The 25353-nt window shown below is 37.1% G+C and overlaps 1 protein-coding gene across 3 annotated transcripts in view; it reads right to left on the reverse strand.

The window, feature by feature from the left end:
• The window catches only part of LOC126759514 (serine-rich adhesin for platelets), a 126506-nt gene that overhangs the window by 32247 nt on the left and 68906 nt on the right, over positions 1-25353 (reverse strand). The window contains exon 1 of one of the 3 annotated variants that reach the window (XM_050474339.1): positions 9820-11050. The exons of the other annotated variants lie outside the window; for them this stretch is intronic. Coding sequence (XP_050330296.1) covers positions 9820-9827 — 8 coding nt within the window. The 5' untranslated portion in view covers positions 9828-11050. Of the gene's footprint in view, positions 1-9819; positions 11051-25353 lie in introns of those variants that run through there. 3 annotated transcript variants of the gene reach the window in all.

The raw sequence follows: 25353 nt of genomic DNA on the forward strand, positions 1-25353 counted from the left end.
TAACAGCTGAAGTTTTCATTTACAAACTTTTTTATTTATTTAAAGAAGAACTTTATCTTATTCTTTAAAGAAATCATATTTCTTTTAAGCTTGAGTGAATTAAATACAATAATAATAATAACCCATAATAGAAATCAATTACACGATTTGTTTGCTTCATTTGAATTCTTGGTTATGCCACTGCTATTATTTCGAACACAGTTGTAAGTGCGGTTATTGGACTTCAGATGACTAATCAGCAAAAGAACCCCACTAAACTAGTACGGCTGTACAAACTGAAGTTGAGCAATACCAAAAGCTTAGTCAGGATCGGGATGGAGCTCTCCGAGCTGTTTGATATCAAACGAAGTTTCAGACAAGGCGACTCCATATCGTGCAACTGCTTCAACCTACTGCTGCTGAAGAAAATAATTCGAGCTGCAGAGCTGAATAGAGAAATAATAATATTTTCCAAGAGTGCACTACTGCCGTTCTGCTTTCACCAGGTTGGACAAAGAAGCGAAGCAAATGGGTCCGGTAGTGAACGAGGGCAAGACGAAATATCCCCTGTCATCAAACAAACAGTCGTGATGGCCCACATGTCACCGTCATAACATCAAAGTCGTAGATAATTTCGTCTATCCTGGAACCAGTATTACACCAACAACAACGTCAGCCTCGAAATTCAACGCAGAATAACTCTTGCACAGGTGCTACTTCGGACTGAGTAGGCAATTGAGAAGTAAAGTCCTCTCTCGGCAAAAGACCAGATTCTACAAGTCACTCATCATACCCGTTTTACTATATGGTAAAGAGGCATGGACAATAGTTTTCGAGAGAAAGATTTTGCGGAAGATTTATGGTTCTTTGCGCATTGGCAACGGCGAATATCGCATCGGAACGATGAGTTTACGGGTTATATGACGACATTAACATAGTTCAGCGAATCAAGAGATAGCGGTTGCCCTAGCTAAGTCATGTCGTCCGAATGGATGAAAACACACCAGCTCTGAAAGTATTCAACGCAGTACCCGCCGCGGAAAGCAGAGGAAGAGGAAAACTTCAACTCTATTGGAAATACCAAGAACTGGTTACACTTGGAATCTCCAATAGGCGCCAAACAGCGAAAAGGAAGAACGGCTGACGCGCTTTTGTAAACTCGGCTATAAAGACGAAGAAGAATATCGCTAAACCTTGTAGTAAGTATTTTATTTAAACTTTTAAAAATCAACATAAATTTCACAGCGGAATTTAAGTTTACGCTAAACAAAAAATAAACCCATATTTAAGGTACAGACAGAAAACATTCCAAAAACTAAAGCAAATGAGTAATTAATATCTAATAAAGTTTCAAACTATGGTAAATACATATATAAATCCGGACACTTTCACACGGACATACAGACATAACCGCCTAGGCTTAAACGGTTAACGGGACAAGTGAAGTGTCACTTTCGAGATTCGGCTGCGCAGTGCACAGCAATGAAACGCTGCTGCGGTGTTGGCGCTGTCAGTCACAAAGGCGTTCGCACGCACACACACACACACACACACACAACATAATTGACATTTTCCTTGGCGGTGGTCTACGCGCTGTCAATCTCATGTGCATTTACGCACGCTGATTTAATTACGCACTTTTTTGCTACTTGCACATTTTCATTAAAAGTCCACATTCACTCCCTAACCTGCTTTACCGCTACCGCCGGCGCTGTCACTACCCCAACCGCTGGCAACAGAAGCGGCATGAGAGCAGCATCACTGCCAGCGCTCAACTGCGCCGCACTCACTTCAGCGGCGAAATTAACTCTGTTGGCCTTCCAACGATACAAACACACAGACCTATGTAGGTTTTTATGAATGTGTGTGTTTGTGTAATTTAATGCACGTAATTGCACTTCAAAATGCATTCAAGTAGCGCGCAGTTGATATGGAAAATTAAAATTTTTTCTCAACTATTTTGCTGCAACATATTAGTTGACGTTGTTGTTGTTGTTGGTAGTGTTTTTTTCTTTGCACCCTCCGGCAAGTGCATTAATGGGGCTGTGTCTGTCTGTCGCGCTACAAACTATTCATCTAATTATTTCGCGTCCGACCTGTCGCTCTGGATACACACACAACCGTAACTCATTTGCATTTCTTTTTATGTGTGTGTGTATTTGTGTATTGAGATCTTCAAATGGCAAAACAAAAAATTGAAAGTTTTTAATTGCATTTCCGTTTGTGCTACTTTTTAATAATATTGCACATAATTAATTTAACCATTTTGATCTAATTTATATTTGCTGAGATATGCACATAGCATCTGCATATGTATAGGTAGCAAGCCGAGGCTTGCGGCTGTCGCAGACCGCATTTACTGCTTACTTTGTTGTCGTGTTCGACCGATTGCACGCGCCAATGTCACTCATTAGTCGCCAAGACATGCAACGCTATATTGTTACTGTATTGTTGTTGTCATTGCACTATGACATTTTAGACGTACATAGCATGTACCTGGGCCACCGCCCACAGCATTGCCTTGCCTTTTAATTGGGTTACTGCGGTCACTTAGCACTTTAATTGCCATTGCACTTTTACTCTTTCTCAAGGACAATCAAGCAGCCCGTGTATGCTGGCGCGCAAGTGATGGCCGAGGCGATAATATTTCTGTAGATTGGTATGTGTATACTAAGTGCAGCAGTGGCTCTAAGAATTCCTGAAAATGTGAAAGGTCAGAGAGGCTGTGATGCCGGAAAATGTCAGCAGCGGGTGCAATAAAGTGACTTAAATGGATTTTTTTGGTGATATAAGTATGAGCATAGTATACTTGTACTTATGTTTGTATTTCACAAAATTCCAAACATGATCTCAAGCATAATAATATCTTTACAATGTCAGCCAGCCTTTGCTCAAAACCGAAAGACTTATTGTCATCCAACAAGGAACGGCAAAGTTAAGTTCAAACATGTCAACCAAGTGACGAACATTATTTGAACAACGGCTTTACTGATTGTACCACTAAGACCTATGTTAGGTTAGGTTAAGGTAGGTTAGATTAGGTTAGGTTAGGTTAGATTAGGTTAGATGACCGATCTCTCAACAAGGAGGGGGATCACACTTAGTCTGTTATGCACAGTACTTTATGAACTTTTACAACCTTCGAAAGGTGGACTTTGCTATGAACGAAGTGTACACTAGACCTTATGATTTACACTGGTAAGTTGGCGGTAGTTGACTAACGCATGCTGAGCTGGTCTGGGACCCAGCGGAGCTCCTACTCGTTCCCTTACCGCAGATATTGAGACTGAAATACCTGTCCTTCCTGGAAGCTCATCAGCCTTGCGGTTTCCTGCAATACCGCTGTGGCCAAAGACATAAATCAGTTCAATATGTATAGTAACTAAATGCTAGAGAAGCCAAAACATCCTTTCACTAAACACAGTCACCGAACTCAAGGCTAATATCACTGCCCTATTAACGGAGAGGATAGTCACTATGCTAAAGGAGGCTGCACTTTGGAGCAGTAGATCTATTGCCACCTTTATGGCAGTCACTTCCCTTTGGAAGACGCTGCCCGCTAACCCTTAATTTAGCTTAAATTAAGAGGTCGATCATAAATGAGATCTTACATGGACAGCTTAGAATGCTGGTAACTAAAATACCTATGTAATTGATGATCCTTAGAAATAAACAAAGCGCTTCGAGCCTATCAGAAATTTGTTAATGAGGCTAATTACAAAAATAATTATAAAGGTATTCTTTGTCGCTAATAAAAAACTTTGTACAACTTTTTATATACCAAATGATTCTTAAAAACCTGGTAAGAACGAGTAATGCTTGTGCCCTATGTGGTTATGACTTCATAGGTTCTCCAGATTCTCAGCTAGCATTTCAGAAAATACTGACCGCACTTAAGATCTACCAAGGCATAATAGGCCCTAGGTCGTGATGCAATCCTCACTATCTACTAATCGGCTTTCTTGTTCTAGGTGCGGTTTAATGCTGAAATATAAGGAGAAGACAAGAATTTCGGGGAACAGTTATATATTCACTGAAATGTAGGACAAAATAAAATTCGGAAATGCTATCAACGAATCACCATCGAACTCCTGATGCTGATAAAGCCAGAATAAACTTTGGAAGCCACTTAACGCCCTCCGAACTTTTTGAATTTTATACCAACGACAAAAACTGGCTCCTGAAAGGTGTAAGTAATTGTCATAGATTTAACATTGATTAAGGGGTTACATAGGTTAACGGGTTTCAAAAAAAAAAAATCTGATTTTATTGTCTTATTAAATTCTACAACACCTCTATATTATTGTCTTAAATTTTCAAGTTTATCCGTGTAATAGTTTCGGAGATACAGCTTTGGGAACTTGTGCGCTCGAGGCTAGCAGACTAAGTGTGCCGTCTTTAAGCGCGTTTTTCTCGAAACTATGTTTTTGAAGTCGGCTGGCAAGATTTCCCGGGAACCACTCAACCGATCTTTATGAAATTTTACACAAGTCTTTGAGATACAATTCTTAAAAACTTTTACGAAGATTTTTTCGATTACAACTATTTGAAGAAAATGTCGCGAAATTTTAATTTTTTTATAAAAATGTCTGCCAAAATTTCAATTTGCAGTTATTTTTTTCCTTAGTACAAGTTCTAAGTTAAGGTTCTAATTAAAACAAGTATTTTTTTCATTTTACATGATCCTGTAAGGAGTTATCTTGACAACACGGGCGCATTTTTTTTCCGAGGGGTCACCAGAAATAGCATCGCAATGGCCGAGTTTGAAATATTTTTTTCCAAAAATTACAGAATTTCTCTGTTAATAATGTATGCTTGTAACAAAAAAAAAATCTAATAAAATATTTTAGTTTTTATATGAGAAACAAATTGTTGAAACAAGACTGTTTTTTATCCGAGGAAACCCATGTAACCCTTTAAAAAAGCCTAAAACGGAAAGTATTGGATTTGAATATTGATGGATCGCTTAAAGAACTTGTCTCAAGTCTCTGTTATTGCTACACTGTTGTGGCTCCTAACTTATAATAATTGTAAAGTTAAGAATAGAAGATTGGTATACGAAGGGCGCGTTATTGCTAACTGATGTTGTGCTAGACATAATTTTAGTCTTACCAAACTGATCTAATCTGCTAAAATAATTTTTTGATTTTTCTTTTTTGTTTTTATAAATTCAATATACTGATATGCTAAAGCTTAAGCCTTCTTAACTACTAGAAGACAACTTTTTAGGCAAAGCACTGTAACAAATTGCTTGACAAACAAGCAGCTCTTGAACACATCGCAGTTGAGTGACCTCCAAAGACGGTGGAAGACACACCTGATTTAATTGGGTGCATGCAACACCTCTTTTTGTTTTTCTTTATTAAATTTTGAAAATTTAAACGAACGAACGGTATAGTGTAGCATACGAGTAAGTGAACTGCCAAGAAGCACAAACATATTGCTCGTGACCATGATTTTTTATGGCCATAACTTGATCAACTAAATTTTAAGTGATCAATGAAATTAAAAGGCAAAAAAATTTACAAGATTTACTTGTAGTCTCAAAAATTCTACAATTACAGGCCAAGATCAAAAATCATTGCTGTACACAGTAAAATACAGTATAAACAAAAAAAAAATAACAGTACAAAGTATCAAAAAAAAAGAAGTAAACTAAACAAGAAAAACGGAAACTTGTATTAATAACGACATAGAAACGAGAAGTAACAATGGAGGCTTGTTTTTTGGGAATGCACGACCAAGTAGCATGTACTTAACACGGGTTCCTACGTAGCTTAGTATATTCATATGTAAGAAAAAAACTAATAAACCTTGAAATAAATTAAATTATACGAAAATTCAAGTGCTTGTCGGCTAAACAAAACGCAGTAGTTAAGCACAATAACCATAACGGCACAAGTAGGTTTTCAAATATTTAGAAACACCCAAGCAAGTGATCAAATATGGTTTTGGTGCACTTGAGAGGTGAAAAAGCTATTATTTTTATTGCTAAATATCGCTCTTTGGTTAAAAAATAACAATAAACTAAAAGAAGAAGAAATAACATACGAAATAATTCGTTACTGGATTACAATCCCGAAGGATTGAATTTTAGGCTACTGCTCTCTTCAACTTATAAACAGTTACATACTTTTATTGGAATAGTAAATATTTATACCTTTTTTTCTGATAAACAATTAGCTTTAAAACCTCAATTTCCTGCGTTAACTGAAATTTCGGGATCCCGAAAGTTATCAAACAACACTTTTTATTATTGCTGTTGCATTAGAAACAAATGGTGGCGTATTTAAGTAGGTCTGCCTAGACATCGCTCTGACGTGTATAACGATTTGGAACACTGAAACTCTTTTTCGGGATCCCGAAATATAATCCCGATATTTGAGGTCACAAAATAAAATATTAGTAATTGTCAGGCTTGCTTGAATACCTTCAAAATCAAGAAATGCTTTTCGGGATCCTCAAAGGATGAGTTAAGAAGCTTGATGTTACACAACAATTACTTTTCGGAAACCCGAAATCATAAACTTAATGTTCCGAATCCCGAATACTTGCATTAGGAATACGTTTTGAATATAGAGTATAACTAAGTTGCTTTCAAGGATCCCGAATCTTAATTAAATTGAGACAGTTACAAAATCGAAATTTCAAATAACCTCAAATGTTTTAATTTCACTATATTTTTCCGGGATCCCGAAATTTTAATCCCAAAAAGAATGTGTTAAGAAGCTGGATATTACACAGTAATAAAAAAATAAAAAAGTAATAATCCGCAGACATAATCTCAATATTCCGAATCCCGAATACTTGCATTATGCATACCTTTGGAATATTTCAAATAACGAGAAAAAATAGTACCATGTATTGGTATCTTACAAAAAATTTCAGTAATGCAAAGATTTCAAGACACATTTTCACCAAATATATGTACATCTACCTCTTACAATACATACATATTTATGTACGTACTCACGATACCACATTGTCTCAATTTGTAATTAAAATAAAATATTCAGACAACAACAGCAACTAGCATTTGCCTTGTATAAGGAAAATTCTGGCGTAATAAAATATACATTTACGCTAAATATGGCAGAATGCATGTGTATGTGTGAGTGTAACACCGGTTCCCGAAAATAAAATATTACAAATACTCGTACTCATATGCCATAATAATAAATCGCACGATAAAAGCACACATGTATGTGTTGTATGTAATTTTGGCAAGCGTCAGCCTGGAATGTCGATACGTTTCGGCATGGAAGTGGCCGCCACGGACGTGTGGCTGACGCTGTCGCGGAATTTGGTACGTGTGAACGCCTCTATCAGTGGCACAAATACCTGTTGACTGTTGGCTGCTGAAATTTGCGTTTTAGCGATAACGCGCACGCACACACACACATACGTTCAGGGGCGCACAAATAGACGCAGTGGTGCACAGACAAGCAGACACTTGGCCGTGTTCGATGCGACAGTTTCGTTGGGTGGCCAGCGTCACTTTAGGCTAGAAGAACTGATATGAACGAGTGGTTTGATTGCTTTGGCGATTTGCCGCTTGGTCAATTTGACGTTTTGGTGTTTACTTTTTTTTGGAGCTTGTAAATTGCGCATATGCCATTGGTTACACTTACATAATTAATACTGAGATATATGTATATAGTATGTGAGTATAGTTACGATATGTGTGGAATTGTGTATTAATGCATGGCAGCCGAATTTTCGATCGCGCACAATTTTATCAAACCTGTCAACAAATTTATATTTATGGCTTGTTAATTGCAAAAGGCCAAAGACACAAATATCGGCGCAAATTCGAGCGCCAAAGCAATTGGTAGTCAAATAAATTTTTTTGAACTGCGATATGAAATGAACAGGTGCTAACAAAGGCGAAACCGATCAGCGTTAAAAGTGATAAACATAAGTTTACATTACATTATGGCCAGGATTGCGAGTTTTCTAATTAAAAAACAAAATTAGGATTAAAGGGTATTTTTCAATTTTTAATTAAAATTTTGGTTTGTTATACGCATTTTGATGAAAAAATAATTTTTCAGCCTAAAGTTTTGCTTGCCACAAACATCGACAAATAACGTGCAGACCTTGGTTGGACAAATGACTTTTCATTTTTGCAGGCAAGTCACGGCTCTAGAAATTCTATGTTGTGCCTTTGAATTATTATGAAGTGCTTTCGGGCATCAGAAATAGTCTTAGAGAGTCGACATTGCTTGTCGAAATAGTGAAACAACTTACATAATATAATATCGTAGAAATCTTCACGACAGGCAATAAATTGAACATCATACGGTGTATTGAAAATATATTCTAAATAATAAGAAACCCATCGAAAATCCAACGCCCTGTTAACAGTTTCTTTCAGTAAAGTCAAAAATATCGTTAAGCATAATATTTAATATGATAAATTGCTGGTGAGACCACCTAACAAAGGGCGAATATATGTCCAAGTGAGATCTATCGAATGAGAATCAACTCTAGAACCTAACCTAACCTAATCACCTCACTTAACGAAAAATATATAAAGCGAACAAAAGCGATAGTTTTCTTTTCTTAAATAACATTGGAAGTGATCATGTTGATCTTGATCGATTGGTGACTGCAAACAATTTGACGAAGATTCCCTAACTGTTACCAAGTTACTTAGAAAACTTATTGAACTTTTACCAAAGAACTAAATTTGTTTTTAAGCACAAATTTTATATATAGATATATGTATGATAAAAGGCGCGGATCCAAGTTAAAAGTTTTACATTACTTCCACAATAAGTGACACTCTGCGAATAAAAAGACTTTGAGTTGCAAGTACAAGATTTAATAGTTCGAGAGATCGTTGAAGACATGCCTCGTTCTAGACGACCTGCGACCTATTCAACTGATGAAAATATTAAAAAAAAAGTGAAGGATATGGTGCTTGAAAATCGTCAGGCAAGTATTAAAGAGATAGCAAGAAAGCTCGACATCTCTCGCGAATCCGTTCGAATGATTTTGGTAAATATTTTGGACAAGAAACGCGTTCTTGCTCGACTCGTCCCGATAAACTTGAACTTTTTCAAAAAGAGTACCGTAAACAGGTCTCTTTGGATGTGCTTGATCGTGTGAATTTCGATCCAACATTCATGGAGAGCATTATAACTGCCGATGAGATATGGGTTTAAGGTTTGACAAGTCAACAATCATAGGAATGAAAGGAAAAAACGGGCCGAAACCAAAAGAAACCACGCCAAAGCCGCTAAAAAATCAAGCTGATGCTTATTGTTTTGGTCGATATTTGTGGTTTGTTGCATCATGAATTTGTTCCGAAGGGACAGGCGTTCAACAAGGAGTGCTATTTAGCCGTATTGAGGCGTTTGCGTGAGAATATCCGTTAAAAACGGCCAGCATTGTGTAAGAGAAATTCCAAGATTTTACACGATAATAATGCACCAACGCATTGAGCCACAATTGTGAGCGAATTTAAAGCCAAAAACGCAATGAATACCATAGATTTGGCTCCTTGTGATCTGCTCTTGTTCCCCAAACTAAAATTGACAATTTCCGGGTACTTTTTTGTCACAATGAATATTGAAATAATGGATATTAATCCTACTATAAATTATAAAAAAGTATTTCAAAATATTTTAGTGAGTTTAAGGCGTTAAACTCTTTTATCAAACAGTCTACAAATACATACGAAAAAGCCATGAGCAAGCGCACTTATGACTCCACCAGCGATTCAAAAGACTCCACGCTTAAATCACACACAACAAACACACGTCACCGATAACATCAAAACAGCAAAAGTGTGTACATAATAAAAGGCAATGATTTACACGTAAATAAACTCACTCTCGCATAGAATTGCAATTGGAGACGCATGTAACGGCGATCAGTTGACGGCAGACATTAAGGACGCCGCGCAGTGGTGCGTAGCGTTATCACTGGCAATAGATCGGCGGCGAATGGCAACAGCGGCAAAAGTGAACCGTTGGCTTGTTGTTATCAATACCAGTAGCCAAGCGGGCTTGTTGCACAATGAAAAAATCGCATATGACTGTGGAGGCCTGCAAAGTTTGCCGGTTTGGTGTCGCTAAAGTGGTTAAATGGCCACACCAAGATAATTAAGATCGCTGGGGCTGATCTGCCAAGAGCGCGTATTTAATGCTTAGCACGTCGCTTACTTTGAAAACTGTAATATTATTTATTTAGCGACAAAATCTCGCCTTGTGCTGAGGCGTTGTCTCTTATGGCGCTTTGTTGTTGTCTATTGTAGATTTATGACACTTTTATTGAAATCAAATTGGTTTCGCACACACATCAAACACTTTTTAGCTGCAAAATTAGCATAAACTGACAGTTATTTTCGGTTAGAGTGCAGATTTTAGACAATTATTGCGAGATTTGTTTGAACTTTTTTGGGTTTTCTACGCAATTTATATTTCGCTTGCGTGTTATTTCACTACACTGCTGCTTTAGTTGACTTTTTTTCACTTCAAAAAAAAAAAACAAAAATAAATTTATTTAAGCACAGCCACTTCAACGGCCAACTCGACTTTGTTCGAGCCGAGTGTTGCTCGCACGCCTGACTAGACTAGACTGACGCGGCGCGGCTCAGCGCGGCTCGGCTCGCTGTTGCATGCCACAACGGTGCGCGCGATTGCGTGCGACAGGTAGGACGACGACGACGACAGCTAGCAAATGCACCAGTACACGTAACGACAACTGAAGTACTGAAGCACACACTGCGAAAGCTCAAGCGTGATTTGGATTAAAGCTTGCCTGTGTCTACGCACACGCTTCTCGCGACCGTGCAAATGTGCGCACCTATGGCGGAGGCCGAGACAGAGATTCGCCAGTGGGTCTACACACTACACTACACTACATTATATTATTATAATTATTATTTATGCGTTTAAGTTTTGTTTTTTTGCCTTTTTCGTTGCACAATGTCAGCGATGCCGGTGCATAGGCTTACGCGTGCCGTCTGCGTACTAACCTAGAAGATAGGTCCAAATGAGCGGCGACGTGGATGCGCGTGGTTAGTCGTTTGGGTTGGTCGGTTAGTTGGCTTTCGGTTGGCACCTCGACTACACAACACTAACTAAACTGAACTGAACGACTTTGTATTACTTTTGGCGAGTGCGAGTGGAGCAAAAATGTCACATAGAGCTTTACCGTCGTCGTCGTCGCCCTAATAACCAATTGTGCGCATAATCGCGCACCGAACAGCAGACCTACATACAAACAGTTGTTTGTGTGTTTATCACACATGCAAATGCATAGTGTGAAGCTTCCGAATGACTATGTATGTAAGTAGGTTTATGAAAATGCTGGTTTACTAGCCACCACCGACCCATCACATCAGTCACTATCGTCACAACCATCACTGTCACTCAGCTGGCTACAAATGTACGGACAATAATAACAGCAACAACAACAAAAAACAAGAAAACACATTAACTTCGGTGGCACTGAAGCTATAATACCCTGCACAAATAAAATAGTAAAGAACTTGGTTTTGATCGTTCAGTTTGTATGGCAGCTAGATCTGTAGGTACGATGGTGTTGAGATCTGAACGATTATTTGAAGATTGTACCGTTGACTTGGACCAAAATCTATGCCAAATTTCGTGAAGATATCTCCTCAAGTAGAAAAGTTTTCCATACAAGGACTTAATTTTGATCAGCCGTTCATATAGCAGCTATATGCTATAGTCGTTCGATCTGAACCATTTGTTTGGATATTGTAGCATTGCCTAGGATAATAATTCATGCAAAATTTCGTGAAGATATCTCGTCAAGTAAACAAGTTTTCCATACAAGGACTTTATTTGAATCGGTCGTTTATATGACAGCTATATGCTATAGTGGTTCGATCTGAACAATTTGTTATTGTTGTTGTAGCATTGGATTTGATAATACTCTATGCAAAATTTCGTGAAGATATCTCGTCAAGTAAACAAGTTTTCCATACAAGGACTTTATTTGGTTTGGTCAGCTTATGGGAGATACTACATAAATGCTATAGTGGTCCGACAAATTAGTAGCTGCTTGGAGAGAAAAGAACGTGTGCATAATTTCAGATCAATATCTCAAAAACTGAAGGTCTATTTCGTTGCTAAATACACTCAGCTCATCACACTGAACATTTATGTCCAGGTATACTGTACAGTATATACGGTCCTTCTGGGTATAACTAACTTCATGGCAAACTTAATATACCCTGTTCAGGGTATAAAAAAAAACTGTAGAAGGCATGAACCACCACATATGTATATGTCTACTATATAACCCAACAACACCCCACAGCAACAATGCGCCCAATACAGGTGCAGACGGGCGGTGGGTAGCGACTCTAAGGCGCTTTCGGGGTACTACTATTACCGTTGCCTTAGCATTTCATTGTTACCACACAACTTTGCACACATACGCACACACACATATGTACAAAATACATAAGTGAATACTCGCCTACACCACAAGAATGCTTGTACACAGAGCGCTCAAAATAACAACAAATTAATAACAGTGTGTAGTTGTAATGGCAAAAACGTAACTAAGTAGTGTGTACTTGTACTCGGTAATAATACAATAATAATAATAACAACAATGCGCTTAACAATGCTATAAACGGGTATGGCACAAATAAATCAGTATCACGACGCGATTTTCAACAAACACAGGCACACACATTTACATATACGAACTTACGTCGATAGGTAAATGTATGCATATAAGAGCACAATAATGTTATTAGACGTAATTGTCAGCGTAAGTAAGTGGCTGCAATAACTGCGGTTGCGTTAAGTTGTTTTGAAGCACCGATACACAGTGGGGCGACGGTTGACGAGCAAAATTTGTTGGAGGACAGCAGTTAAATATAAAGTGGAAATACACCTTATGGTTGGTTCAAATGTTGAGGTTTATATTCTCTTTAGAATTTCGTAACGGTAAAGATTTTTAGTACTAGCTGCCCACGATTGGCCTAGAGATAGCGAGCGAAGAAATGGCGAATCGATGACGGTTATTATTGTGAGAAAAGGTTCGACTCTCTTCTGCCCAAATTAACATATTCGAAGAGAACGAAACGTATAATTTTCGAAACTTACTTGCCATTTCGAAAAATATTTTTATCTGGCAAAATGATTTTTTCATGCGTTTCATCTGTATAATGCTGATCGTGACAAAGGCATAAACAATTGTTTTTAGGACAAAAAACAAAGCCCATAACATAAAAGTCCTTCGATTTCAGAATGATTACGCTGTAGTGCTTGTTGTTTAGCGAGTACCTAGTCCCCGGTAAAGATTAGCTAAGTTTTCGTCGACGACATCCAACGGAAGGCCCAAAAAACGTGCTGTTTCGACGGGATCGGACCAAATGGAGAGGGGTATCAGATGAATGGGGTTGATGGGACATGCAAAGAGGTGGCCAGTGTCTTGCGGAGACTCATTCCACGCAGGACATACATATACTGGATTTGTCGGGGTCTATTCTGGATAAGTAGGAGCTTAACCTGCAACAGTATCCAGAACAAAGCTGCGCAAGGGTCCGTCTCGTTTCTCGCGGCAACTCGAGCTCTTCGTCTGCAATGGGTGGTGGTTTGACTCCAAGTACGCCATTCACTGGAAGGGAGTCGGTGAAAGTGGTGATGGCTCCACTGCGAATGGTGGTCGGTGCTTGCCGGAAGCTTGTTGCGTCCAAAATTTGTTCCACGTATTGTCTGATGTCGTCGACGTAGTTGGGGAATGACCCCTTGATGTTCTTCAAGGATGATTTCTGCGAAATTAATTATGCTTCTTAACTAGGAGCATACATCAAGACATCAAGAGGCATCCCGTCGTAATCCGGAGTTCAGTATTCTGACAGGTCTGAAGCTTCCTGGTCTGCGTTTCACTGCATCCAGGCGACCACATTGGTGCGACGTAGTTACGGACCGGCCGCCCGATTGCCTTGTAAGTTGGCCAACAACGTTTCTTTGTCCTTTTCTCATGTGCTGCCGGCTGGCGACTTAAGGATTTTGTTGCGGCTCTGTACCTTGGCGATAATCGCGGTCGAAATTGCAATAAACTGTTTTCAATTCAACAGGAAAATTCAACCTTTCTCTTCCGCTTCCTGACCACAGATCGCCTGTTAAATAATTTTTCCTTTGATTTTTGATATTTTATCTTTCGCTTCCAATGGGTTTCATCCTACTATGACTTTTTTCTTGCTTTCAAAAATTATCACCTTGGTCTGTTATAAAAATCTTGAAGCTTACATTTTGAAAATAGCTGTCAATGTTTGCACTAAGCATTAAGCACGATTTGAGCGACTTACGAACTTTAAGCTACTTTGTTAGGTAATAAGAATTAGTGAAAGATATACCAACAATGATGTCAACTGTAACCAAATCAGATGTCTGGTAATCCCCACTTATCTAATCATCTAATCCATAAAGGTACACATAAAACTTTTTTTTTCCAACTTTTTTTAGGAGTTTCAAAGCAGAGCCTACCATGGCATGAGATGGCGACTTTTAACAACATCAATGATTGATTACCACCCTAAGGCCCCATTTAAGCGAATTATGCGTCATCTATTAAACCACAATTCTTTATCATTCACAACATAGTCAGTCGTTCTCACACTCGGCATCGCAATGAAATTAAATATTTTATGGCTTTTATTGTGCATACATATATAATATAATTCATGCATACTCATACAATTTCAACATCGATCACAAAGCGATCTCACTTTACAACATTTTTGTAGTTATTTTTTTCGTTTTTTAATTTATTTGCAAAGAGACGATTAACATATTACCATAAAAGGCAAAAATGCACACACAACCATACACATTTACTGTACCACAGTCGCTGGCAACGAAGATCAACCGCCGGCATTCACATACACACGCACACTTGCAAGGGAGCTCATAAGTCAATTTTTGTGTATGCAAATACGAGATAAACACGAATTTGATATCAGCCCACACAAAACACATGTGATTTCGGCCCACTGTGCGATTTTGTCAAGTGTATGCTGCTGTTACATTTCGTGCGTATGTGTGTGCGTGTTTGTTGCTGAGGCACATGCCACGTAAATACGAGGGCGTTGTGATAAATACTTCACTATTTTTTTTAGAATATCTTTCTAACCTCTTTATAATTTGATATGGAAAACTTCTCTTCCTGAAAGAGAGTTTAAATTTGAATGGTTATGATTAACGGAACACCTGTGGCATTGCACCAGCCTTTGCTTGTACCAAGGATTAAGGTCTCCTAAAAAAGTTGTGTGATGTTATCCTCGTTAAATTCTGTGATATGAACGAGCAGATTGAAGCATAGTTTTGGGCAAAAGACCTAGTGTCGCCATCCACCATTTACAATAGCATTGCCGTACAGTCAGAACATTAGTCAGTTCACAATCGCTTACTTTGATTTTTGTAGAAATTCAATCAAAGCAAGGCGTCAGTTTAATTAATTTTATGTTCCTCATATAACGGTGATTACTACCTTAAATACAGTAGTTTATTTATTAATTTTTACTCGATATGAGAGCACAAAAAGGGACATTATTTTCAAGCAAAATCAATTTTTGGCCTTAAAGTAGTGCCTATTATGAAATAGGTAGTCTAAAAAATCATATTCTTTCTGTAGAGGACTCCATTGGAATTCAATCCATATGCTTGGAAGTTTCACCTAAGTTTCAAAAAACAAGTATGTAAAACTATCGAGCTATTAACTATGGGCCCTGCGCCAGAAGAAGCAGTTATTGACTTTTTTCAGTATGCTACTGATATTTCGTACACCGAAAACGATAATCCCAGCGGATCTCTACAGAGGTTTAATGAACAAAAGCATAAAAATCCGAAAAATATTTTCGAAAAACTATAAAATGATATCGAGATAGCTGAAACCCTAAATATATAAGAGGAACGTGTTAGAAATATTGCTTATGAAACTTTGGATAAGAGAAAGATCTGGGCATAGTAGCTGCTTTTAAAGTTCATATTCAAGTCACAAAAACAATGAAAATACGAATAACGAAAACGATGGTAAAATTGCATCAAAATCCAAGTAATCTATTTTAATCAAGGCAATGTTAACAAATCTTACTTGGAGAAGCCTCAACTCATCTTTCTTAGATTGGATTCTCATTTCAATGGAATATCACTTTCAATCACTAATAACGGGTGATGCAAGTAGAGGTACTTTTTTCAATAGCCTTTCTTTGACAGATCACATGTGAGTCGTGTCAAACTATCATGTTATTGTTTAGGATTTCATCATGGAAAGACTTAGGCCTGAAGGACGTTTACAAGTCGTTCAACTTTAATACGAAGATTTACGTTCTGCAAGGAATGTGCTTCGCGCGTTTCGAGAAGACAATTGATTCAGCGCCGTTGGCAGCAACTTGGACTGACTTGGCGCATTTTACGTCGAGATCTTAATTGTCGTTCGCTCTATGGGCTCTTGAAAAGTTCCAAGAAGATCCGACGTTTTCGAATCAAATTTTATTCAGCAATTAGGCCCATATCTGGCTCAGTGCGTATGTAAGCAAGCGCAAAATTGCCGGATTTGGAACGAAGAACAATCTGAAGAGATTCAAGAGCAACGGTTTGACTATTTGATGTCTGAAATTAAAGCTCGTGATCTCGTCGACATTTGGTTTCAACAAGACGGCGTCACTTCCCACACATTGCATCAATCAATGGACTTATTGAGAAAACACTTCGGTATATCGGATAATTTCACGTTTTGGGCCGGTCGATTGGCCATCAAGATCGTGTGATATCACACAATTGGCTATTTCCTGTCTATGCGGTCACGCGTTTCATTCGCCAGTTACTAATCGAAATGCTCGAACAGGTCATCGAAAATCGGAGTTAAGGGATGGATTACCTGAGGCGTAGCCGAGGCCAACATTTGAAAGAGATAATCTTCAAAAAATAAATGTCAAAGAATATTCTTTCGAATGAAAATAAACAGCCCTCATTAAATTGGATGTTTCTGTGTTTTTTCTTTAAAAAAATTAGAGAACCTCGAAATGTATGACCCCTTTAACGAGCAATGGAATTGAATTTTGTTAGAAAATATGTGTTTTCATCGAAAGGCAAATAATTCTTCTGTCCACCTATTACAACTGTAGTCCGGATAAATTTATTTAGCCTTTAGACCGGACCTGGAACAATTATTTACACCGAAGATAAAAGAAAAATTAAGTTTTCTGTATTAGAATGTAGAAAACAGCAGAATCCACTATTGAGGTTATAAGCAATATTATTCAAAGTGATTGTCTTGAGAACATAGAACGCTGTATTAGCATAATCTTTTTTAGAGCTATAAGCCATTTAGCTTAGGTTTGGTTTGAGATTTCACACTGATCTTTACAAACCTTTGTGAAGCCAGATAAAAACTCATTTAGTAGTACATATATTACCTCTCGACAAATCGTCTTTAACCTATCACAAATCTCCTTAGGTGCTTTGCTTTTTTCGGTATTTCATCTGGATTTCTAAAAGTGGTGTTTTTGCCTTGATTTTTCAAGGGCGGGACATTCGAGTAGGAAACGTTTAGCTATAGATTTCTGGTAAAAATTTATGCCGATTGGACAGTGTTCAGTTATAACTCCTCCAGCTTTTGATAGGTCTACCATAGTTCACCTAACTCTTGAGGGAAAGCACAAATGAAAAACCTGCCATAGCAGTGATGCTATTACTATATTTTTCAGTTTCAGAGGTGAGGAAATAGTTCGAAGACTCACGTTAGCTACGAATAATAATTAATGAAATAAGCATTTTAAAAGTCGATTATTTATTCAGGATCTTCAGAAAAAGAAGAAAATTCGATTAGTATTCAGGATCTTCAGAATCTTTGGAAATACTTTTCAGTTGAAAGTATACTCTAACCGACTTATCAAGCTATCCTCGTGGAAGAAGCAATCGAAAATCAACTATGAGTCTACAAGTGTAGTATATATGTATGTATTGGCATCTACTTATACATATGTACATATATGTACGTGCATGTAAATGTAGAAATGAACACGCTTTACAACTTTAGTATCACCGCATCAATCATAGGCATTGCTAAATGACAAGACAGACAAACGCACACACACACACACACACACACATACCATATATTCACACAAAAAAAAGTAGCAAAAGCAGCGCATCAAAGCTGGCGTAGACACTAGAATGGCGAACAAGGAATTGATACATGAAAAGCTGAAGAAGCTATGGATATAATAAAACCGCAGAAAATATTACTAAATTAATAAATAATGAATAAAATGAATAAAATGTGGGAAATGAAAAATAATGTATGCAGAAATTAAAAAAAAACAGCAACAACAAATATGCGAGGGTGAAACTTTTGCGGGCAGTGCAAGTACTTGAAAACAGTGGCAACTACAAGTGGGCCTTTTCAAGCAGAAAAAAACACACGCACAGAGAATTGAATTAAAAAAACAGCAACAACAACAGCAACGAAGATAAATTCGCTTGCGAAACATAAAAGCGCTTGTTTATAGCCGCAATGAAATATGAATAGAAAGCACAGTAACAACAACTACAACCGCAATATGAATAAAAAATAGTGATAATCACAACCAAAAAAGCAAGCAAAATATCTATTTAAGTGCCCAACTGCGGATAGACAGATGAATGTGTAAGTGCGAAGGCATAAATGGACGCAACGGTTTGGCAGCAGTGAGTCAAGCGCGAGGCAGAGGCATGCAAGGAAGGGCGTCGTAGAAGGATGACGACGGGTAACAGATATGGACTTATTTGTGTGTATGTGTGTATGCAAAAATCAGAAAAAAAAGAAACGTGGAAAAAAAGCATGTGTCCAGACAGACAAGCTTAAGTATAGAATCGCATGCGGCTACTGTAAAATAACAACAATTTCTAAATATGCATTATATAATTACAAACATACATACAAACCACCAATAGCACAACAATAATGTTATTAACACATAATAAAAATACAAAAACAGCAAAAAACAATGTTTGCACAAGTAAATACCATCAGGGATAACCGCATAATTATGATACAACCGAGGAGTGTACAGCAACTGTGATCCACCCACAAAACCAGAACACATATAACCCATGCATTCGGTGGTATGTATGTATGAGGAATGGTCCATAAATTTGCATATTAATTGGGTGAATTCCATCGCTTAGTCACCGATAAGCGTGAACGTTTGAAAATTAAACATAGAACAGAGTTCACGTGACAGCGCGGATACTTTTGGCAACAAATAAGAAAACATAATGACATCACCAAATAATTATTTGATGACAGAAAGTAATATAACAATTGTACAGCACAAAGTAATAATAAAAAATATAGCTCGATTTCTTAAAGCAACATAGTAAACCAAATAAACATTTACCATCGAAAAGAAGAGGTGTCAGCGCTGCTGTAGTCGATCAACATCAAGCCGAATGCTCTCTGAGGGTAAGGCAACTTTGTAGGCTAAGGCTTCGTAGTGTTCTAATAAAGATATTGAGTTTTAAGGAAATCATGAGGGCTACTACGACTAACAAATAAAGATTCTACGCCAGAAAAATTTTTGACATTACATGGTGCGTTCCAAAGTAAACAGGACTTAAAAAAAAAACAGAACAAATGGTTTTTTCGGCAAGATCAATTTTTTTATTCAAAATAGTCTCCTTCTCCTTCAATACAGCTTTTTGCACGATCCAAAAGCATGTCGAACAAGTGTTTTAGCTTGGTGGCCGGTATGGCTGCCAGTATGCCGGTGCAAGCTTTTTGAATGGCCTCTACGTCTGCATAACGCTTTCCATTCATGGATAAATGCATTTTTCCGAAAAGGAAGAAAACGGGGAGTGGTTAATGGTTAAAATGTGATTTTTGGTCAAATAATCGGTCACAATGATGTCCTTCGAATGTTGGATTCTAAGCAATTTTTGGTCGTCAGTCAATTTCGTAAGCCCAAATGTTGGGTCAAAATGCGATAAATCGATGTTTTGGAGATGTTCAGTTCCATTTCCATGAATTTCAATGATTATTTCGGCTGATTTTGATGAATTCAAGCACAGTTTCGATGGAATTTCCGGTGATCACGGATTTTGATTGGCCCACATGTTGATCGTCATTTATGTCCTCACGACCACTTTGAAAATGTTGAAACCACTCGTGCACTCTGCTACGAGATAGGCAATCATCGCCATAAACTTGCCTCATCAATTGAAACGTTCGGTAAAAGTTTTACCAATTTTAAAACAAAATTTAATTTCGGCTCTTTGTTCGAAACTCATTTTCGCACCGATAATGCAAACATACTGACGCTTAAAACGCAATAACTTCACTTCCAATTGATGAAATGTCATGACGTTCTCACTGGACTATCGATAGAGATAGCAGATTCAAACGCATCAGTCGACATATAGATGGCGCCACCAGGGCCGCTAGATTCAAAAAGTCCTGTTTACTTTGGAACACACCTTGTAAAACTGTGTGATAAACCCTGATATAATAAATTAAAATTGAGCTGAACGTTCTCGGATTATATCTACACCTCTGTTTGTGATGTCATTAAGGCTGCCGCGGCAAACAAATATAATCACTTTAACAGAAAATGTTCGGTAAATCTCCAAATTCTATTAAATAGCATCAAAACTAAGCGATTTAGCAGGAATTTAATTATTTAGAAAAAATATCCATAAAAATAAATAAAATATTTAATTTTAGTTTTAGTAGAAACTAGAGCTCCGTTTTTTGCCTCTAGCCTATAGGTCACATCGAAATACCGCAAGATATACATAATTGATACACTAAATATCGAAAACAGTCCAGGCAGTGGTACCAATACTGGAAACAAATTTTTGCGTGCTATAATTAAATCTTCAAAGTTTTACTTAGAAAAAAATTAGTATTGCTTTTTCAAAAATTTAAATTCTTATATCTATTATGGAACAATCTATCTAGAACAAAAAACCTTTGATGAATTTCTTCTCTTAAAGTAAAATTTTCTAGGTCAAAATACATATATCAATGTATTTATGTAAAGTGAAAGAGCCTAATAGTCTTATTTATTCCATCCAAAAAGAATAGATCATGTCTATATTCTTTTCAGATCTACGACTGACAAGCCAACTGTCAAAGCAAATACATGTGTTTGACGTTTACGATCGCTACACTTTGACAAATTACCAGCCAAAGGCTTACACCGTTAGGTTAGGTTAAATGGCTGATACCTCAGCGTGGCAGGTATCACACTTAGGGCCGTTTTCTCAATGTATCGTTAACAGCCAATGTGAGTTAAGTTCTTCCAAGACTTCTTCTTTCGGTAGAGAGTCTTTTTTATAACCAGACTGTTAAGTATAATCCTTTGTGAAAAGCTTACAACATAACGTTTTTAAAAAAACGTTAAAATTTATTTGCAATAAGTAAGGAAGGGCTAAGTTCGGGTGTAACTGAACATTTCATACTTGCAACTTGAAAATTGTATATTAGAAATATGGGGGATAAGAAAAGTATTGACCCATTTTAACCCAATTTTGACACAAGGTATATTATTATCAAGGAAACATTGTCCCCGAATTTCAATGACATTTTCTTCTTCTTATTTAATGGCGTAGGCACCGCTTACGCGGTTATAGCCGTTTTAACAACAGCGCGCCAATCGTTTCTTCTTTCAACAATTTGGCGCCAATTCGAGATACCATGTGCAGCCAGGTCCTTCTCCACCTGATCTCTTCAACAGAGTGGAGGTCTTCAAGGACATATGTCACTGATATTTTCGGCACAAAGTCAGCCATACACACAGGGACCAACATATTCGGTATGTGTGAGCTTGAACAGTTATGGTCCGATTTCGACAATTTTTAGACTCCAGCTAACATAATCATTGGTTCTTGATTTATGTACTACTGGTAAGTGAAAGAATTCAATGGAGTTTAAACTTGTGCTACATGGAGAGTATCCGTGGTTTTAGTTCGATTGCGCCCATTTTCACAATACAATATAGGATCATCAAGGTAATGTTATGTAGCGAATTTGATTGAAATTGGTTGAGTAGGTCATGTGAGATGTGATTTCACGCCTATCCAAAGCGATTTCGAACATTTTTATATGAAGACACTATTTGTGCGTAATTATTTTCTAGGCTCCCTGAAGTCCGGGAAAAGTGAAATTATTACTTTATCAGGATGAATTTTTATGATTGAATCATATAAAAAATGGACCGGTTAATTAGGCATTTGAATAGACTCTGTTATACCACATTTTAATGGCTACGTCAAGTTACTGAGGTGATAAACTAGCTCCGAGAGACCATTTTGAAACCAATATCGGTCCCTGTTGGTAAGCTAAGGCCGACCACACTGGAAAAATTGTGTCAAAATTTACCAACTAGCTTGTCTAAACAGCACACAACCACAGTGGCTGTATGGTTGAGAGTCTACCCCAACACCATACATTTTCCCAGAATACTGGGAATTTCACTGAGTCTTACAATTTCATTTAGATATTTGACCAAACTTCCAATGCTTGTGATGTCTGACCTGCTCGAAAAAATCATACTAAAGGCACGACATAAGCACACAAAAAGAGCAGCTGAGCTATGTAAGCAAATCAAATATACAAAGTTATGACATGACTCCATACGATTTTTTCTGTGCACTGAGTGAAACTGTAACTGCATATACTTTTATACATTCAATTGGCGCAAAATAACTCGAGTTAACAACTTCGGCTTCGGTGATCGTTAATGTGGTGTTATGTCGAATTCATGCTCAAATTAAAGAAGTTCACTATTATTTTTGTCTTTTCTTAACAAAAGAAAGAAGTAATCTCATTAAATGAAAGTGGATTAGGAGAAAAAATCACTAAGTGGATACGCTTTCTCTGTGCATTTTCAAAAGGTTTCGCAATATATAGAAGGAAGCAGCAGCGAAGAGTGGGCTGCACAAAACACAAATGAACATAAATACATACATATGTATATCTACATACATAGGGGCATACATACTGACACCATAAAAAGCGCTTTGCACGTAAAAATTGCAAAATTGATGAATTCATAAATCACGATTTGATGAAGCAACACCACTGCCAAAATGCTAAAGTGTCGAAGGCAGTTTGTAAGCGAACCATAGCAAACGCCAGGCACAAGTCAACCCGACAGACGCCCAGACAGCGCGCATAGACCGCTTGCCTCTTTGGCCTATATACACACTTCGGCATAATAATCGCTTAGCGTGCAGTGGGACTAGAGGCGCCCACAGTGCGGGTAGGTGAAATGTGGAAATGGTGAGTGTAGTGCCATATGTGTGGTGTGTGCTTTGGCGCTTTGGTCACGCTGGTATTCCACCCGCGCTTAATTACAAAATTATGTGTGCGCGCGTGCGCACAATTGCGATGATAGCATCTAATGTATGTATGCATGTAAGTATGTATTCATGAATATTAATGTTTAAAGAAATGTAAAGAGGAACAATAAGCGGGGATCAAATGAAATTATGCATACCTTTATGAGTGTTTGAGCATTAGGGTAATTCTAAGAAATTCAAACTGAATGGTTTTTAGGGATACAAATTTTTTACTCTATATCTCCGATTGTATCAGTACAGAGTTTGTATATTAGGGTAGTGCTAGAACACCCAAAGCGAGTATTTTATGGAATACAAGTTTTCTTCGACTATTTCAGTATCTATTAAATAAAAATTGTTTAAATTTAGCGAAATTATGTATACCGATGTGTGTTTAGCATTAGGGTGGCCCTAACAAATTCATAGCAAGTGGGTTTTCCGAAATAAAAAAAAAATTTATATAGTATTTCCGATTTGATCAGTACTGAAGGTGTATGTACATATGTATATATTAGGGTGGCCCAAAAAAAACTAAATCGAGTTGTTTTTTGGATAAAAAAATAGTTATTTTTTTGCGAAATTATGAATATCCAAATGTAAGTAGTCATATTAGGGTAGTACCAAAATCAAATCAAAGGGGTTTTTTGGAAAAAAAATGTTGTACGTAATATCTCCGAGGCTAGATTTTGCATATTAAGGTGATCCTAAAAAAACCAAACTGAAGCGTGTTTTTCGATAAAAGTTTTGAGCGAAATGTCTTCTACTATTTTAGTACTGACGATTTCGTATGTTAAACAATTTTTTTTTTTTGCGAAATTATGTACACCCATACATACATATGTATGTGTGCACCTACATTAAGGCGGTCCCAAAAATACCAAACCGAGTGAGTTTATCGAAATAAAAATTTTGTACGTGAGATCTCCAATTATGTCGGTACGGATTTTGTATATTAGGGTGGTTCTAAAAAATTCAAACAAGTGCTTTTTCGATATAAAAACCGAGTGCTGATTTTTTTAGTAACTTTTTGGTAATTATTTAATAGTTCCAATAGTTAATTTTTTTATACATAAATTAAATAATCTTCAGATCTTACCCGACACGGTCGAATCATATCAAATGGCGGAAAAATTGTATATGACATGTTCGACTCTACTAGTATCGAAGCTTAAAAAACCTTATGTAACAGTATTTTTATTATACTTTAGGACCACCCTTATGCACATGTGTGGCCATACACCGCACTGCATTATAAAACTTATAGCGCAACAAATTGGCGAGGCAATTTACAGGGAACGTGCTAATAAACATTATTTTTGAAGTAAAAATTACCAGAAATATACCAATGAATATGTGTGTTTGCAAGTTTTTTTTTTATATTTCGGCGGCAATAAAAACACAACAGTCAAAAACAGTAATTACAAAACAGCGATTTATGTCTATAAGCGTGTGTATGGATGCACGCCAAGTTTAATAACTGCGCATGCGCGCGCTAATTTGCCTTAAATAAACAGAAAATTAGATTACAAATTATATTTACCGTTATTTGCAAGGCATATGTGAATGAATGTGTATACAAAAGCATAAATTTACATATTTAATTAATTTAATTATTTTTTTATATAATTTTTTTTTATATTATTATAATTTTGGTTTCCATTATTAAAAATAACTGCTTAACCACTGAACTGCATTCCGCATATGATATATGCTATATGATTTTTTATACACAAATTTTATAAAAAAGTACCAGAACAATTGTTCTCGCCGCCTAACAACTTTTATCATATAAGCATCAGTGCTGACGAACCGCTGACAGCTGAAGTCTGCGAACAATAAGACGCCCACGGTCCCACAACCGGACGATTTACACATTTCAATCACATTTAGACAACGATTTGCACTACTCAACTGCAAGAATGCAGCGTGTAAGTACGCATTTATAAATAAATACACACATATACATGCATACATACTCACTATATTGTGCACAAATAAATGCAAAACATGAAATGCGAAAAAAATCACAAATTTTTAAATCGAAATTGTA

Source organism: Bactrocera neohumeralis, chromosome 5, assembly GCF_024586455.1.
Source record: "Bactrocera neohumeralis isolate Rockhampton chromosome 5, APGP_CSIRO_Bneo_wtdbg2-racon-allhic-juicebox.fasta_v2, whole genome shotgun sequence".
Classification (NCBI taxonomy): domain Eukaryota; kingdom Metazoa; phylum Arthropoda; class Insecta; order Diptera; family Tephritidae; genus Bactrocera; species Bactrocera neohumeralis.